This window comes from Platalea leucorodia, assembly GCF_965183815.1.
Source record: "Platalea leucorodia genome assembly, chromosome: 3".
Taxonomy (NCBI): Eukaryota; Metazoa; Chordata; class Aves; order Pelecaniformes; family Threskiornithidae; genus Platalea; species Platalea leucorodia.
The window spans coordinates 44,214,891-44,234,373 of NC_138825.1; the positions used below are offsets into that span (position 1 = coordinate 44,214,891).

Below are 19,483 nucleotides of genomic sequence, written 5' to 3' on the forward strand. Positions count from 1 at the left end.
ATAAAGTTATTAAAAGCAAGAGTCTCCAGTATTAACAGGTTTGGTTGGTTTTTTTAACCATGTCATAAGAAAAACCAAACATTCAAAGATTGCTTCCTCAGCACAAGTGCCACTCAGTGCGGTACTGTTAAAGGACCAAAAAAACCCCTAGAAAGTAAAAGCAATATGTTAGAAAGTAAAAGCAGTATGTTACTAGCAATACTAGCGGAATAAAATATTAAGGGCCAAAGACTTCAAATTGTAAAGTTTAAAGACAATTCACCACAATTTTCTCTGTTATTAAAGTTAATTAAAGATATTAATTAAATATCTTATTCATTATTAATTAATAGCTTTTAAAAGAATGGCAGTTGAAGAACTTTTAAAGCCAAAGGTATCCCTTAAAGACTGAGCTGAGATCATGTCTCAGACCTGATGGGTAGGACAATTTTCTGCACAGATTCACCTTTGTGAGAGCATATTCCAGCCTTTCCTCCACAGAGCTTTTCCGCCACTCATCGGTCTGTACAACTTTTCTTCCTCCTTGGGCATGATTCTGAAGAGGAAAGACATCCATAGGAGCTTGCAAGCATAAAAAGTACAACTACGGACTTTATTTTTAGAAAAGTGAGGACAATTTCAAGTACTGACAGATAAAATAATTTTAGATTATTCAAAAGACTTTTTATATACATGCAAATCATATTGCAAACACCTGTGATGTACTACAGACACTTAGGGGGTCTATGTCCCACAGAGCATATACTTCAGTGAAGACGTAAAAATCCCAAAGTAAAAGTTAGGGGGGGGGGGGAAAAAAAAGCAAGAACAAAACACAAAAAAAAGAGGGAGCAGTTTAATAATTTTCACGCTCTTAAAAATGATGAAATGACTAATCCTAAGGGTTTTACTTCTGGGAACATAATTTAAATTGATTCCTGGCCCACACACTAAACTTCATTTTAAAATTCTAATTAATTTGGCACTAATTCCGTTTCTGCTGGAATAGGTTATGTTATTCTGTATCACAGATGTTTTCAATCAGGCAGCCTACAGAACTACTGTTTCTCATGCACACAGACCATCCCAAACCCTCGCATACTCTCTGCCTCACACTCACACTCACCTTTGCTATGAATGCAAAGGCCAAAAGGGCTTCACAATGCAAGAAAGCTCATAAGCACCCACCCCAGGAAGGCTCGTGGAAGAGCATGCTGTCCGTTACTTGAACCACCACACTTCAGCCACGTCATTTCTTTTCCTCTGTCGGTTATTCTATTAATCTGACATCTTTCGGTCCTTATGAACCTTCTGTACTTTTGAGTGCTCATCAGCAAGTTTTTAAAGATAGAGCCATGGGAACAGTCAGGGAAACAAGACCTCATTCATGAGAACAGAAACCAGAACAAGTTTTCATTCATGTTTATATGAATGTTAGCTAACTCCACAGCTTCTCCTTGTCAAACCTTATTCCACTCATAGGTCTAGTTTGTACAAAGAGAATGAAAGAAGGAGGACAACGTTGCCCAGAGAGGTTGTAGTCTTCATCCTTAAGTTACACTAAAAACCCAACTGGACACGGCCCTGAGCAACCTGCTCTTGCTGACCCTGCTCTGAGCAGGGGGGTTGTACTGGATGATCTCCAGAGGTTCCTTCCCACCTCAGCCCTTCTGTGATTCAATGAGAAGGTACGAAGTGCTCCTCAACCTCTGGCCAGACACTTTAGCAAGGGAACCATTCCAACCTAAAAATAACCCATGAAGCTGTAGGGTGGGCACGCAGGGACCACAGTGGGAAACACTACATGCAGATCTTTAAAAACAGAGGGATCATGCTGCATCCTGAGGATGAAAAAGCCCGCCTTTGGAAGCACAGCTCCCATTGCCATAAATAGGAAAAGTTTCAGTTTGAGAATGTCGGTAGCTATACACTTTATGGAAAACTTTTTTTTTTTTTTTTTTTTTTAATCTCAAACTTCAAATGAAGGCTGATGTCCTAAATCTGCAAGGATTAAGTTCCTCATTTTTTCCCCACAGGTCTAGCAGTCAAACAACTGGCAAGGGAGGAAACTTCACTGGTGCTCTACTAGAGGTGCGACACTTGCAATGGGACTGTACATCCTATGTTCCTTGTGCAGAATAAACTACAGTAACTGGAAATAAAAAGAACATATGCACTTACTGACTAATGAATACACTCTTGTGTTTAAAAAAAAGCCTTTAGACAAAAGAACTTGGAGCCATTCAATTCCACTATATCAGAGAAAGGTCTGAATAAATATTTTGAAGTAAGCCTCATACTCCAAAACCTGTAATAATCCTTCTCATTGGCTGTAAGTGACTGTCTATTTGGACTCTCACATTTGTCCAGGGCAAGAGGAAACCCAAATCAGGATGCTCACCTCTAGTGAAAACCTGAAGTTGAATATTTTATGTTAAATTTTAACAGAGCTTTTAAAGATGTTTTGAATCAAGACTGTCTCTCTTTTTCGCAACTGGGGGCTGGTTTACTCCCACAATAAAACTATCACCATGAATAAGAGCAGAGATTCCAACCATGGCTTCCCAAACTTCTAGACCTAGAAGGAGTCGTCATCCACTTCCGTTTTTACTTTTCATGCTCCATTTGAACTCACATTCTGCCTTCTGCAGAAACACTGCTTAAGCAATCCCTTTCTAATTCCCCTTCTTTTTTTTTTTTCCCCCCATCTTCTTTATGCAACCCTGAATACCCTAATGGTAAAACTTTGCTTATACAGACAAGATGACTCCCAGGTGAATTGCTTAGACACTAAGAGCACCATCTAAAATAGCCTAAGCACAAGGGATAGGGAGAGTCCTCCTGTACTGGTTTTCAACATGTTGCCATTATTCCTAAAAAGCACGCACCACCACAGGGCAAACTACAAACCAAATGAAGCTGTGCACAGAAATAATACCTCCAGGAGCTACAAAATGGTCACACAAACCTTCTTGTGTGCTTAAATCTAAGAGCCACCTAACTCAAGAGAGATTTTTGCTGTATGTTCTGTTCAGAACAGGATTTCACCAGTCATCTTATGGCTGATAATCTGGAAACCTTCAGTTGTGTAATCTTTGTCTTTTATCACCACTGTCATTACAGCATCTTAAAAACACTATATAGCTGATCCTCACTCTTGACATGAGTTACATGAACTGGAAGTCTATGGCACAGCCAGGAACTGCAAGCAGCTACTTCACCTTTTACATATATTCCAAGCAAACCATTACCACCAGAGAGACAGGTTTAGTCTTTGTCTCCCACAGGGCACTTGTCAATTAAGCTCCAGCACCAAGATTTGCTTTGGTTGTGGTTTGGCCTTTTCTGGTGGTTGTTTGGTTTTTGTTTGTTTGTGAGGTTTGGGTGGGGGGTTTTTTTGGGGGGGGGGGGGGGGGGGGGAGTTTGGTTGGGATTTTTTGCTTCTTATTGCTTTGGGTTTGGTTTTTTTTCTTTAAAAGAATGCCTATGCAGCTTGGTCTCCTGAAGCATATGAAGAACTCTGGTGCAGGATCTTTCAAGGCACCTATGAAATTGGAGAGGCTCAATCTATCACAGAGTTCACATTTTATTCTACATTAATAACTGAACCACTTGTAGTATCATTAGTAACTTCTAACGCTCACTGTTAGATCGACATGAGCAGTTTATAGGCTGTTCTACCTCTCATCAGCAGGGAGGTGTTAAAGCCCAGGTGCTAACCTAACTACTATTCAAAGCCTAAAATTGGAACTTACTTGAGCATAATGTAAAAGTTTCTCTGTCGCATCAGGATCTTTGTTCCAGATTAGATTCTCACACAGCTGTAGCAATTCCTTCTGGATATCATCATACACTGGCAGATTCCCAGCATTCACAATTCCCATGTCCATGCCATACTGAAAAAAAATCATACAGAATCCCCCAGCCAGGGCTGTCAGACATAGCACTGCACATTTGCCAAGTGCAAACATATGGAAGCCAAAAGCACATCATACCTTAATTGCGTGGTAAAGGAACACCCCATGCATTGCTTCTCGAATAGCATCCATTCCTCGAAAGGAGAAAGACAGATTGGAAAGACCTCCACTTATCCTGGCTCCCGGCAGTGTTTCCTATAGGAATTGCATGCAGATTTTTAGAGAAGTGCTTTCCAAAAAGGAAACCTAAGCAAAGCATTCAGTCCATAAAACAGTTATCCCCTGAGCTGTGGTGCATTGGCTATGCACCCTTTCTCTCTTCCCTGTTCCACATCCTTCTAGTTACTGAAATTCATAAAAAGCAATTCAAATCTCTGTAGAAAAAGATACAAGCAAAAGGAAGAGCCAGCCTAGTTATGTGTAAGCAACTACCACGGTTTCCATAGTCATGGGTGCTATTCTGAACGTATCAGTCCTCCCACAGCAGCATTCCAGATTTTCCCCATGCAGACCTACTTATGGCTCTTCCATCCCCCACTCCTCTGGAAAGAGGAGCAGCCAACCTGCCTGCCTGAACGTCTCAGGAGGAGGCTGTAGCTGAGCAGCTAACCTCAAGGGTGCACCCTCCCTTCCAGAAGCCCTGTGGTGACAAAAGAGCCTGCGGGGTGTTCAAGCCCCAGACTGCTACTGACAGAGCACCTCGAGACCAGTCAAGTTGCCTTGTGAAACACAACAGCGCAGCTGCCTTGGCTGTATTCAGGTGATGCTCTTCACTGCTGTACTTCCTTACACACACTTTGGCTAAAGAAAAAGTCAGGTTACTGCATAAATTCCTTCCACAGTAGAGGAAGTTTTATTCATTTTAAAAAGCAGCTTTCACATACCTTCAAAGAGGTCCTTTTAGCTAGAACATGAATGTGATTGTTACCTCATTTAATTAATGTAGTATATATACAGTAGAGATAATGGATTGAAATATAGTTATAGAACTATTTGAAGTTCTACTTGAAATACAGCAATATTGGGGAATGGCTGCACTTCAGAGGAATAGTCCCCCTTGCTCATTTAAAACGGGTATCATTTTGCAGCAGTGTTTTGTTGTTGTTGTTTGGGAGTGGGGAGTGTGTTTCCGGTTTGTGGTGGTTGGGGTTTTTAAGTAATCTCAGCAAAATACTGCAAGTCAAAATAAGCTTACAACTCACTTTTATGGTTTTAGTAGCATTGATAAAATTAATGGCATACAGGTTATGTTCTTCCATTCCAGTTCCTATGGTCAAAATATTAGGATCGAATATTATATCATTTGGATTGAAGTGCACTTTTTCCACAAGGAGGTGATAAGCTCTGGAACAGATTGCAATCTTGGTTTCTGTTTCTGTTGCCTAGTGGAGAAAAAGAATTCTGACATGAAAAACTTATAAACAACACAAAAAATAAACCCTCCAGAAACCATTTACAGTTCCAGTGACTCAAGACTAAGAATCTGAACATCACAAATACTGGAAAAGTATTATATATAAGAATTTTGGATTAAAAAAATATCACCACACCTGTACCTGGAGTTTTGACTCAACTCATTAAAAACAATTTCGTTCCCCAACATTTCATCATCCTATGCAAAGTTTAATATGTGGTTTTTGACATATTAATTCATAATGATTCCACTCTCATGCAAAACTCAGTTTCTGAACTAAAAGAATCTTCTATGAAGGAAGGAAGAGTCCAGCATGGCTGAATAGCAAGAGACACGCTCTTGTGCTAGCAAAGCTACACTTAGAGCAGTACTTGGATTCCTCAAACATGTGAGCACTGTAAGAAATGCTTACATATCAGAGTCAAAACTATTGCTAAGACTACGTAGACCTCTTTGAATCACCTATGTCAATGAAACAGAACAACTTCATCTTGCACGAGTGAAAGCCTTGCACTCCAGAAGAAAAATAGCTCTCCCTTAAAGTGACACTCACCTGCCCCATTTCATCAAAAGCCATGACAACTACAGCTGCTCCATACAACTTAATTTTCCTTGCTTTCTCCAAAAAGTCTTCCTCACCTTCCTTCAGACTGATGCTGTTTACAATGCATTTCCCTTGGCAACATTTCAAGCCTGCTTCAATAACCGAAAAATTTGAGGAGTCAATGCATAACGGCACCTGTAAATAACAGAAGTAAGCCAGGGGAATACATACAAGTTATGAATTAGAGTTCCACATGCCGTTTGCCCATTTGGGCATAGAAATGCACACGACATTAATTGGCATTTATGAATAAAAAGTTTCCAGATGGTATTTGTAGATTTTCTTTGCTTTACATGCAAAATTCAGAGCAAATTTAACTCAAGAGCTTCTACGGCAACTCCATCACGTATCATATAGTGACCTCTATTTCTCCCTGTATTGTCTTGCGTTTCTGAATTAGATACTCACTTTTAGAGAATGCGCTTTGCAAAAGTATCTTTTAAAACCATCCTATACCCATACCAACTTTAAGTTTTGTGGAAAGCAATACCGTTATGCACTGCCAATATATACATTATGGCTATAACTGCTGCAAAAGGAACCTGCATTCAGCTTTTCTAACCAATGAAAAGGACTGGCATATATTTAGCTGAAAACAGATAGAGAATGTTAAAACTTTTGTTTCCCCCAAAGGGCTTCCCTTTTACGGTACCTCTTCCTCTTGGGGGACACCTACACCTGCTTATTAAGCACCTAAACTGGTTACTAAATAAATCAATATCAAAATTTTCTGAAAGGCCACTGCCAACTCAATAAAATGCTCTTTATTGTGCTTTGGAGTGACTCAGTTACAACCTTTGCAATATCAGGTTCTGAAGAAATCAAGTTACAAAATCTGGTCATTGCAGCAGGGCCATCCAGCATCCCATCATCCATATTGATGTCAAGAACCTGGGCCCCCATCTCAACTTGCAATTTGGCTACACTCAGGGCTTCCTAAAGAAGAAAGTAAAAAACCAAAACAACAGTCAGCAGAAAAAAGCTTAGTCATTCTCAGGATAACATTTCACTTCTCCAAAATAAGCAGGCAGCCAAAAACTTACAAATTTATAAGACCTTCCATAAGAGACTAAGGAAATAGTCTGTGACGTACATCAACATACAACAGTTGTCAGTATGGCACAACTGATTGATAACTAATTTGTTCACAAAAACACAACACCAGAGACCTCATGTGCTGGTAGCGACATTGATTTTAGACCATTGGTCATATGCTTAATTGAATGATTTAAGATTTGCATGGCAACGAGGAGTTCTGACTGCGCAAGATTACAGGAAAACAGTCTCTGTGATGGCATGAAATAAGGGTCTTACATCATAAGCTCAGCTGTTTCATAACACAGAGTACTTAATTTTTGGAGGTTGTTCGGCATTTTTTCCAGCTACAGAACAATCACCAAGTACTAAGAAGGAAATACTGAAGTTTTACTTCCAGCCCACATAATTATCTGAACACCCTTGTCTGTCTGTTCTCTCTTTTTTGTCACACTGCAGATCGAGGAGACAAAAAAGAAAAAGGTTTTTAGTTGTTCACAGTCCCTAATAACCCATGTTTACAGCTCTCTATTTAATAGGTCTAATCTGCTTCATGACTTCTAAGAGCTTAAAAGTCAGATTTCCTAAATAAAAAAAAAAAAAAAAAAACGAACCAACCAACGGCTTTAATTTTGATTGCATCAACTAGAACAGCAGAGCACTCTCTGGTGCAGTCTCAGCTCTCAAGAACTGTCACTTTACTATTTGTTTGAATGTTACCGTTACAATTTACACCAGTAAAGAATGAGCACTCCAGCCTTTTCATTTCTGCCCTGCAGCTGTTTCAAGAAAGCAATTACTTTCTAAGCAACCTTTTCTGTAGCAACTCTCATGCAGCATGCTGGAGCCAGTGATCAAAGTATATAAAGATCAGATGCAGCCATAATGCTGACTAGGACTGGAGAAGGCAGGGAAAGAAAGCGAGGGCTGTGCAGTGGCACAATCTATCCCAAGTCAGATGTACCCCACAAGGTGGAAGGAGAGATTACACCCCCTTTCCTTCCTCCCTCCTCTGTAAATCCAGCCCTAGATACAGCACAGAGCATGACATTTTCTAAACCATCATCAGCTGTGTAACTTAATTCAACATGGAAAGTCATGTCTCCTGTAACACTTGTCAAAAAAAAGCCTTTGTAAAACCCTTCTCACAAATTTATTAGGGGCTGGTAAGCACAGAAACAAAGGACAGTGAGAAAGTAAATTCTCCCTTGTTTTCTTACTCTTGTAGCTGGTGTAGAATAGTGCTTTGTGCCAGCAAAACAACTAAGAACACGGTGCAATGGAGCAATGAAAAAACCAGAGCATTAGCTATAAAGATTATTGTTAAAATGTATACTTCATAGTTGCCTGCCGTGATGAGCTTAGCAAACTTCCGTGATCCTGCAACATTGCAGCGTTCGCCAATATTAACGAAGTTGGTGTATGGCCCAATCCTGAATGGCTCCAGACCTTAAAAAGACATTTTTTAACACGTATGTAAAAACAGAAAAGAAAAAACTGTGTAATAAAGACAAAAGCCATTTTCTAAACTGTGAAATAGAGATGTCTCTCTCTTTAAGAATAGTGATTTCTCAGCACATCAGGATGTGCACAAATCTAATGAGTAACTAGCAAAGAAATGCAATGAAACAACTTCCAGCACATATGCCAAAGGTTTCTATCCTTCCTCAATGACAGTCAATAATTTACCCGACCCACAAAAAAATAACAGCCCATTTGTTCAATATAAAATGACATGAAGGTACGATTCTTTGGGCATCTATGTGTATGCACATACACACCTTCTCTCAACTTCCAACTATGTTATCTCATGACTCTACCACCACCAGAGAAGGAGCCCACTGAACTGACTGACAAACAAGGTCAGGTCTTAACCACGTACCCAAATTCAGAGAAACGAGCCAAGTGGGACACTTGGGTAGCAGGCAACTCAGAGGCAAACAAACCTTACAGCAGAACAGAGTAAGCTGCTGCATGAAACCACAGGCCAAACATGATTTATTTAATTTATGTTAAACTGATTTGACTTTGAGATTAAAATACCAGCCCAAAAAGAAGGTACTGTTTTACTTGGATACACATCCCAAAGGCTTAAAAGAAGGTCTTAGCTGAGGAACATACAGATCTACGCTTTGCTAAAACAAAAGACATTCTAGACCTGGATGTATTGCTGGGACACTGTCCCAGTACGACTGGGTCAACATCTGAGGCAACACAGGGCAGCTGTCTCACAGCAGCTGAACAAGGATCTCCTCCCAGCTCTGCCATCAACTGCAGTCAAATTACCCGATCTCTCTGTGCTCAACCCTTTCCTGTTGCAAAGTGATGGTAAAGATACTCACTCACCATTAAAAAGAGTCTGAGACTTGCAGAGTGAAATATGCTGGCTTTCTTATACAAGACTGTAATAAAATGTTCCATTAATCCTTTGGCCAAAGCAGTAAGATTTAGATCTGGTTACACATCCATAAGCTTGCTGGATTCAGGTAGAACCAGAAACTCATAGTGCCATTCTGATCAGCAGAAAGCAGCAAATAAATTTATAAAAGAAGGCTGCATGAGTTATAAAGCTCAAACTGTGACACTCCGTTTTACCTGACAGCAGCATGTATCCTTGAGAGAGAGAAGGTGGAACGCGAGGCTGACAGAATTTCACAGCTTCGGCAATTTTCCTGAGTTACAGAAAGAGGAAAGTAAAGTGTAAAGTTTTTAATTAAAATTAAACTACTCCAGACAAGACTCAAACAGACCATACTAGACATATACCTACATCTCCCATTTAGCCCTGTAGCAGACAAGACTAATTAGCTTGTTTCACTTTGTGTGGCCAAAGGCAAAAACATACTCCCATAAGAGCCTATTGTAGCTATTTGCAGGGAACGTACAAAGCTGAAGATTTATCAAATGAAGAATGTGAGATACTATGCCAATGGGATACTTCATGGATATCAGAACCAGTCCTGAACCACACTGACTCTTATTGTATTCATGATTTGCTGAGCTGAGGAATTGCTGATTGCAGCAACAAAAACAAGGGACAAACATTGTTCAGTGCCGAGACATTTTTCTCAGATGCCAGAATGACTCATGGTGTTCACGTTCCCTTTCTCTTTGCTCCAGTCAGAAGCGACACGCTGTGTCCTCTACATGTTCACATACCATCTCCTCCCATTTCGTAACAGGGTAAAAGTGAATCACAAGGTCCACTTCTCTTTCAAGCCCAGGTGAAAAAGGGAGGTTTTCCAACTGACTGACTTCCAGTGAGAAAGATATGAAACACTCCTGACTGGCCAGGACTAGCACCAGCTGTACAGCGTTCCCAGATCTCCTGTGCAGACATTTCCCCCCCACACCCACACACTCTCCTTCCTTCTACCATCAAAGGAAACCTTAAGTTTCACCTTGTGGCTAAGAGGGCTAGGAAAGAGAAAGAATGTACGGCGTAAGGGAGCAGGGATGGGAAGTCTATTCAATCCAACGGTAAAGAGGGAGGAGTAATTCTGAAACAATTCTAGATGACAGAACAGCAGAAGTATAATCCTTGTTTGAACCACGCCTCCACTCATTCTTCACGATACACATAGCTATGAAAGCCAGGTTATTTCTCCTCCATATATTGCTGGTATCGGCATTCAAGTGATACATCTTTTCAGGACACTCTAAGACAAGCCATGGAATACTGCTCCACAAAAGCAGCACCTAAAGTTGTAGCTCATGAGGTACCTGATATGTGCTGGTGTAGTACCACAGCAACCTCCAACTATGTTGACCAAACCATCCAAAGCAAAGTTCTGTAAGAGGAAAGAAAAGAGAATTTTGGTTTAAGGTAATAAAGTTAATAAAGGTATATTTATATATATTTTTTCTCTATATGTTAAGCAATTCAGGGGGATCACAAGGAAAAAAAAACCAAACAAACAAACATTAAAAACCATCAGTACTATTTCTTCTCTTCAGGATTTGTTTTGAGATGTGGATTCCCAAAGCTAACCAGCAATTTCAACACTTAATTTTAGGAAACTACATTTGAAACTGGCCTATTTTATACTGAAGCCCCAGATGAAAACTTGGATGAGTATCAAAGACTAGTCATATTGTATTATAAAAGGGAATTAACATGCAGCAGGTACTGTGTTCTTGCTGACACACTGCAGCTCCAGCCACACAGTTCCGTCTTGCACAGATCAAGTGGCACATGGAAGGACACCCTGCACTGCAACACCACCACCATCAGCGGTTTCTATATACACAACTCTGTAAAGTTCTGCCAATTCATAAAACCCACTCAGCTTTTTCAACTATTCCCAAATGTAAAAGTAAGAACACTGGAGTGCAAATGAGTAACATCCACAGATGAAGCTGCAGGAAAGCTACTTAGTGTAGGACATGAAAGTAATTAAGGTTTTCAGTTTCCTAAGTAGTTTCTCCTAACCTTGCATCTCAAAAGCACTGTCATTCAGCAAATTGTCTATAAACAATCCAACTGACATATAGAGCCACCTGAGGAAAAAAAACTCACACCACAGTACTGTAACAAATACACATAAAATACAAGCAAAGAATTCTTGTCTACTAGTATGTCAGATATGACACATTCACGAGAAGTATTGCATACCTTTATATGCTTGGCAGTCACTTCTGGAGTTTCATCATAACCACCAAAAGTATTGGGAAGACCTTGAAACATAGTTTTTCTAGTATCACAATTTGTTTGAAGCCCACAAGAACATAATTAAATTCCACAAAAGACATATTTAAAGTAGCTACACTTGTATGAGGACTAAAACACCTCATCACCCTTGCAATCATTACTCAATGGATTATTAATCACGCAAGAGAGCATTCTAGGTTCACTGTCACAGAACTAACAACAGTTACTTTCAGCATTGTAAAATATGCTTAATCTCTTTTTAATAGTAAAACTAATCATCTTTTCAAGCTAATTCAACTCTATTCTTGCTAATGAGATGGAATGGTTTAGTTATATTTCATCTGCCTGTAAGCATAGGAACATGTGCACCAACACACCTGCATTGGGGTAACAGATGATGTAGGCTGTTGTACATTTTCCAATTGTTTCAATGAATGGTCGCATTTCAACTGCCCCTAAAGCACAATTTAAGCCGATACTGGAAAATAAATTTTCAAAAATTATTTCGAGGTAAAAACACCTTTTACACACAAAACAGGCACATGTTAGCACTGACAACTGCTAACTCCCACAATCATCTACAACAAAACCAACCTGATCTCCAATTTCTTTTAATCACCATCATCAATACAGCAAGACTGTAAAAGGAGAACCCTCGGGTGGAAGAAAAGCGCAAGGGGCAGGGGGGACTGGACTGAATGGAACTGGGAACAGTAAATCAAGATTTCATTTCATTTCAAAATCCAGGAACTGCAGCAACACGATGGCTCTGTATTGTCTAGGTGAGAGAGAGAACAAGTGGAATGAGAATGACAGACTGGAAAGGAGCCTTGTGCTACAGGAAAAGGCATAAAAAAGGTTGAAAGAGTAAGACCTGCTTCAAGCCGCTAACTCATCATTTTCTTTTAAAATTATACATAAATTATGTCAACCTTGGAAGAAACCAAGTGCCTCCCCCAAGATATCTCACAGCAACACTAAACTCAGGCAACTGAATCTGCTACATCTTAGTACCCTAGACAGCACTACAGCAGAAGTATTTTTGCATGAATAAGCTTCTCAGCCAATTTTACCAGTATATGAGGTACAATCATGTTTTCTTTCATTCAGTGATAGATACATAAATGTGACTTGCACTCAAAATGTCTACACCAATATTAAAAATGGAAATTTCTCTTTCAGAAAGTATGTAAGATATCTTTTTCATATGTTTCCTGATCTCTCTGCACCATTCTAGAAACAACCTTATGAGCACTGCAAAACTCAAAAGGTGCTGCTCTAAGATGAAAATATAAAAAAGCCTTCTCCCTTCCTGAAATAACAGTCTCAGAGAGGATGCAAGCTAACCCACTGAAACGAATGGCTAATAGCCACATCTCCCAACTAACTGAGCCACAGAGGCTGCCTCAGAGGTAGCCAAGTTAATCAAGCGCACGTATGCCCACTTAGTTTCCCAGAGGTCAAAAGCAATGAAGCCCTGCACAGGACTGGGAGCACAAAATGGTTTTCGACTTTTCTCCTGTTTCCAAGGAGTAGGCAGGGGCTTGGTAACTACACAGGTAGTAGCAGTAAATGCTTGCAGCCCGATTCACTTGTTGGACAGAGTCACAAATCCTTGAGATCCAAGGGGCTCACAGCAACATCCAATACCAGGGCCTTGAATATCACACAGTCACATACCCAGACCAAACAATACACAAACCACTTCTTCCAATAGCTTAGGCTTAGGTTTTGGGGTTTTTTTGGTTGGGGGGGGGGGGGCGCATATATTTTTCCTTTTGCAGACAGCCAGCTCTACCTTCGAAGTGCTTTTTCTAATGCATCTCATATGGGCCATTCTATTTAAACAGGAAAACTTTAGAAGAACCCTTTTATTCTCATTTCCCTATGCAGTATTTAATTTAAATCCTTCATACAGATCCCCTGGATATGAATGCACAATTAATTACAGCAATGAGGTTCTGGAATTTATTTCAAAGCGGGGGCTTATCCCTCAAGATTTTCAAAGCAAAGCAAGGTAAGAGCTGTTAACAAAACTGGCTTTATCAAATGTAGATGAATGCAAGGTATTTACTACTGTTAAGTCATTCAATTTACAAGCTTCCAGCTCACACTCACCACCCCCTCTTTTTAAGCTCTCTCCTGTATTAGGCAGCTTCATCTCTCCCTTCCACATTTAATATCCATCTGTCTCTGGTTCTCAGTTCAAACTCACCTGTCACTCTCTGTACCTCACCTACCAGAGAGATACTGTAAAAGCAGCCGACAAATACATCTATGAGCACGACACCATGCAAGCATTACCTGTTTCAAAACTGCCAAGTCAAACTAAGCACAGGCAGGCACATTCATTCAGAAACAAAAAACAGCTTCCACGGTCAGTATCATCTCCCCATGGCACTCAACAGCATCAAGAAAGAAAACATTTGAGAAAAAGCAAACCGTTAACTGCGCCTTAAAAGCCAGCAGACTTGAACCTGATTGCTGGTATGCTCTCGCTGCTACCCTAGCGTAATAACCATCACCCCCTCGTCTTAAACATCACCTCCCTCCCTTGCTCATTTCTTTACAGCAGTTACGCATCAGCTCCTGTGAAAACTAAGACTGCAGAGCGCCCTTGGGACCAGAACAAACACCACACGAGGGCCCTAAGCTCAGCATACGTCTTCTTAATGCTACCACGGTAGAATCACAGGAGCCAAAATAACACGAAGGGAACTCCTGCCACATCTGAGCACCTTGCATAGCAAGCAGCTTACCACACATCTTTCAGCACTTACTAAGTGCAGTTCACGTGTTTCTCAACTACTGTCCGTATCAACCAGACACAAAGCACACACTTTTTAGGGGGGCTCCAAACCAAACTGACTTAAGGACAACGCATCACCCAAAACAGGACATACATACAGAATGGATATAACTACTAATCCACTTTTTCACAACCCTAAAGCCACTCTGTACCAATCTGGCAATAGAAACAGCATTAAGTGCAATCTGCTCCCACAACTAAAACCCTTCTGCCACAGCGGTGTGTAGTAACCTTTGCATAAATGGGAAACAGGCCCTAAGCATTCAGACCCACAAGATAGCTTTTATGAAATATGGTTTAATAAATTCTTGATTTCTGCTCCAGTGCCCTTCTCTCCTCTTCAGAGGCAAGAGACTTATGAGAAAGATTATCTGAGACAGACTCATGCCAAATATGGATCACCAGGCTGTGATGCCGAGAGAAGGAGTCAACTACCACCCTGTTCCAAGAGGCGCCATATGTTACTTCTGGAGCACCGTCTGGTCTGGGAAAGTGGAGCCTCGAGGGCAGTCAGGAAAGCTGTGAATGCAGTCTTCTGCTTTTGTATCACTGAGATGACAGATTGCACATTTTAGCTGGAATTTTGTTGTAAAAACAAACAATGGCTCATCACAATGTGCGTGGCATGCACTGCTAACAGTGCATTAAATGGTTTAAGTTAGAATATTCTAGGAAAAAAACATCTATTTCCAGTGTAAGTTTTTGTGTGAAGAACCAATCTGAGAGAAGAAATGGTAAAGAGGGAAGAGAAGGCAAGGAGGAGGTAGAATAGGGCATAGAAACACAGAAGAAGAGAGAAACAGGGAATGCTATTCAAATTAACACGCAAAACCTTGCACAATGACCAAAGTCTGGTACGTTTTGCATTTTCACAGATCTTAATCTCATATTTATTTCAATTTTTCTGTCTGAACAGAAAAGAATGCAAGTAAATGGAGGCATCAGGAGCTCTCAAAACAACAATGCCCATCCTTGAGAAAAACACTCAGGGAATATATACATTTTTGTAAGAGTTCAGTAAAAAGAACACCGGAATGAAATTTTATGATTTGCTCTTTCAAGCCATCCTGAAACATTCTGAGCTGGCACTGCTTCCCTCTAAGAAAGAGACGTAGCCCTGGCCATACCAGGAATTACTGAGACAGTAGGAGATGGCAAACTACAGTTTCAGAATTATTTTTTTTTTTAATGCTTTGACCTAATTATGATTTCAGCGGCTGTTGCAAACACAAAACTCCAGATTTTTTAGAGCAATGTTTTAAAAATTCAGCATTCTTTGGAAACATAATTTCTGCTCAGGGAACGACACCAGAACACATTAGCAATACATGTGATTAAACAGGATCACAGTTAGTATAGCTTCCATTTATCTGCAAGCAAGTAGTTAAAATAGAAAAGAATCACAATCTACAGATAACTTACTAAGAGAAAGATACATTTCCTTACCAAAGTGGCTTACTATGGGAAACACTAATGACAAATGCCTCTCCTGTCTGGCCTGAGAGGGTACGTCCACTTTTATCCACAATGGTTCCAGAAACCTAAATATCAATTGAACACAGAGAAAGGAGAAGAATTAAATTAAAAATAAAAACAAGAATTCAAATGGCTCAACTGCTAAAAGTCAAAGTAGAGAGACCTGTGCTCCACTCAAAGCAATGAGGTACGACCCAAGCAGAAAAATTAAACCCTTTCCTCCCTATAAACATTTAAATATTTCAGCTAGGGGAAAGGCAAACATTTGACCAGTCGTCTTTCTCTTCCTCTCCCTCCTTGCGGGGAGAAAAAGAAAAGAAAGGGGGGAAGAAAAGAAGAGAGAAAACTACCATGAACCATTCAGCAGCAAGGTAGTGTTAGTACCCTGATATTCTGACGACAGCCTCTGAAACAATCTGCAGCGGTTACCTGTTCAGGCAGCTATCAGCAGTCACAGCTCCTCTCCTGTCCTCCTCATCCTCCCTACCTCCCCCATTATGTTATTTCAGGTCTCAGGACTGCTATTAGGTTGTTTGGTGGTGGTTGGTGGGGGGACAGGAGAGGCAGGGCTGGCCTCAAAAACAAGTTAGTCCTTTTGCCACAAGGGAACATCAGATGTTGCAACTTCATAGTGGAGACAGAAGTCTTAACCTGTATAATCATACCTCTTAAGTACTGTACAGAGAGAGATATGCAAATAATGAATAACGTCTTGACCCCAACTAACAACCACAAAGTTCAGAATTCAGGAGATGTTTGAATGAGACAGGAAAGCCTTCCCAAGCCTACAAATTGTTTTTCCAGAAGATGGAATGAGTTTAGAAGACTCCATACAAAGGTAAATCCATTATTTACTCCAAAACATGCTTTAATATTGATACTACTGGAGGTGACCAGTGGAATCCTAGAAAGAGCTGTGCTAAGGGTTGTACTTCTCAACATAACTGAACTGGAAAGGGAGCAGAGAATGAGGCAAATCGAGCTTACTGACAACTCTTCAGGAAAATGAAGACAAGAAGTCAACTCTACATAATCAGAGAACTCTCAATGCTAATTGACTTGAATGATAAAAAAGTGGAAACTCATTGCTGATAAAGTACAAAGCTGTAAACACAGGAAAAATTCTACATAATGACACCTCCAAACTAGTCTTTACTGCTCGAGAAATTAATCTGAGTAACAACAGAAAGTTTTATGAATGCAATTTCAAAGCTCACTAGCAGTGAAGTAAAACATCAGGAACTACAAAGAAAGAAATGGACAAGGCAGAGAACATCACTAGGCTGTCATACAAATCCCTGATGTCTGCACTTTGACTGCTGTATGCTATTCTAATTCCCCTCTGACTCGAGTAAGTGGAAAACAAAAAAGTGACAAGAAGAATGAATGAATGGAGCAGCTAAATAGACAAGGACTCTTCAGGATGAAAAAAGATGACTACAGGAGGCTCTCACAAAGGACTATAAATGCCATAACTACACAGCAAAGGGAACGTGGAACTGCTGCTCACTGTCACTTTCAAGAGACAAATGGCAAGACACAAAAGAAGTTATCAGGTGGAATGTCCAAAAGTAAGCAAGCTTTCAAACCAGTGCGTTCGTAAGCTGTGAAAGCTACTGACAGATTATTTTGTGGATGCCTGGGTCCCACACAGGTTTGAACATAGGTTCAAGGAAGGAGTAAACACATTCAGCAAAAGGGTACGAACAGATACAAACTGCAGATCAGAAAGCCTGGCCTGCAAACTGCAGAAAACCAGAAGAATGCATCAGAACTTTCAAAACAAACTTATTCTTTTTCTATATTCGTTCCTACACATTCATGACTGCCTGCTGTCAGAAAAAGATGTCAGAGAAAGAACATGGAGTTAGACCTTCTCTGACTTCAAATGGCCACTCATGTTCTACTTGAAAATATGGCAGAATTTGCTTAGTTTCATCCTTGAAGCACTGGTTCTTATGACCCTTAAGACAGCAGGCCTAAAAAAAATTATGATCAGACCTTTTCCTGTGGAAATACACAGAATGAATACACACTGGAATGAAGTCATTCCTTAGTCTTCAGGTTGATAAGCTGGACAGAGCTACCCACGGCTGATTTCATAAAGCTCTTCGCATAAAAGTTTCTCCTTTCACAATCACGTGAAAAAAGTACATTTCCGAGACACTTCTTTCCTTCATTTCAAAACACCTTAATCAAGTGCCGTCTCAGCTAGTTCACCAATCAAGCTTAAGTATATGTAAAATATTAAATAATATATACTTACAAATATGGGTCGGGGAGCATACTCTTCCTCAAACAACGTCTGGAGTGCAAAAATAGCTGCCTATAGAAGAATAAGTTGCAAAATATTAATGGATGTTTCAAGAGTTCTTCAGTTTGTTGGGGTTTTCGTTTGTGTAGGTTTGTTTGGGTTTTTTTTCTTTTTTTAAATATTTTTTATGGCTGTTTATGCGACTTGGTACCTCATATTGCCTGTGAGAACCTACTACACTCAAGAGATTTTACCCTTACCCCTAACATCTTCCAGACGTTCCAAAACACATTTTGGTAATGAGTAGAAAGGAGGTACCATGGGTTAACCAAATAAGACCAAGAGTATTCTGAAACCCAAATAACATCGGCATGTGCTTCTCCCTCATGTCTGCAGCACAACCCCCACCCCAAACATGGTTGTATGCAGTGTTCTCAGTACACATTCACTGCCCTTGAATCTGTTTAGACATGCAGTTTGCAAAAGATTCTAATCACCACAAATTTCAACAGTAAGGACTGCAGTGACCCCTTGGAAGGTCCTGAAAATTTCCTGCCTCCTTAGGGTAAGAAAGTTGCATGTGAACATGAGCTCAGCACAACATTAAGCCTACAGGATCCTAGCCAAACCTCCATGATGACTGGTCAAATCTGCAAAGGACAAGTCATGCCACTGCACACGTTAATCAGCCTGTGGCAAAAGCATAAAGAAACGCTGTGTGCATATCCAGCCAGACTTTTTCATGTAAAATTGCAAGAGAATTTTAAGCGCCCTAACAACTCCATCACCTGCACTGAGCAGTTATTACATAAAGAAAGAGATGTCAAAATCATACGAATTGTGGCATATTTCAACATTTTATTCCTCCTATTTTACCCTTCCAATCCTCTGCTCCCAATTTTTCTTTTTTAAAGCTGATGGCAGAGCGTCAGAGTTCCCAAAAACCCCACATTTTAACAGGACTGTCTCACAAGCCCTCCCACACCTGCAGTCAGATATACTGGATATTCCCTCTCCCGTGTGCATCACAAGCATCCTTTGGACAGACATGCTTATGCTGAAAAATAAAAACATCAGATGCATTTGGAGATGTTTTGCAATGTAACAGAGCTTCTGGGAATAAAAGGACAGCTGGCACAGACAGCCAGAAAGATGCTAATGGCACATACTAAAAGGCAAAGTAAAAACTATGGAAAAGGCTGTTTTATCATTTAAAACCGTCTCCTTACATTCTACCTGTTTGCTGTTGACTGACGAGTCTTCTCATATATTTAGTAAGCAGTATCTGATAGCTCTTATAAGTACCATGTTGAATTTCCTTAGGTAGTGAACCAAATAGTTATA

General features: G+C 40.2%; 1 protein-coding gene across 1 annotated transcript in view; it reads right to left on the minus strand.

The window, feature by feature from the left end:
* MTR (5-methyltetrahydrofolate-homocysteine methyltransferase) overlaps window positions 1–19,483 on the minus strand; it is a gene marked incomplete at both ends in the record, with an annotated part of 54,400 nt that overhangs the window by 23,678 nt on the left and 11,239 nt on the right. The window contains 13 exons of the mRNA XM_082307725.1: window positions 446–535; window positions 3,735–3,875; window positions 3,975–4,091; window positions 5,099–5,278; window positions 5,864–6,049; window positions 6,710–6,850; window positions 8,286–8,398; window positions 9,545–9,621; window positions 10,673–10,740; window positions 11,565–11,626; window positions 11,978–12,078; window positions 15,856–15,950; window positions 18,152–18,211. Of these exons, the coding sequence (XP_082163851.1) occupies window positions 446–535; window positions 3,735–3,875; window positions 3,975–4,091; window positions 5,099–5,278; window positions 5,864–6,049; window positions 6,710–6,850; window positions 8,286–8,398; window positions 9,545–9,621; window positions 10,673–10,740; window positions 11,565–11,626; window positions 11,978–12,078; window positions 15,856–15,950; window positions 18,152–18,211 (1,431 nt within the window). The remainder of the gene's footprint in view (window positions 1–445; window positions 536–3,734; window positions 3,876–3,974; window positions 4,092–5,098; window positions 5,279–5,863; window positions 6,050–6,709; window positions 6,851–8,285; window positions 8,399–9,544; window positions 9,622–10,672; window positions 10,741–11,564; window positions 11,627–11,977; window positions 12,079–15,855; window positions 15,951–18,151; window positions 18,212–19,483) is intronic.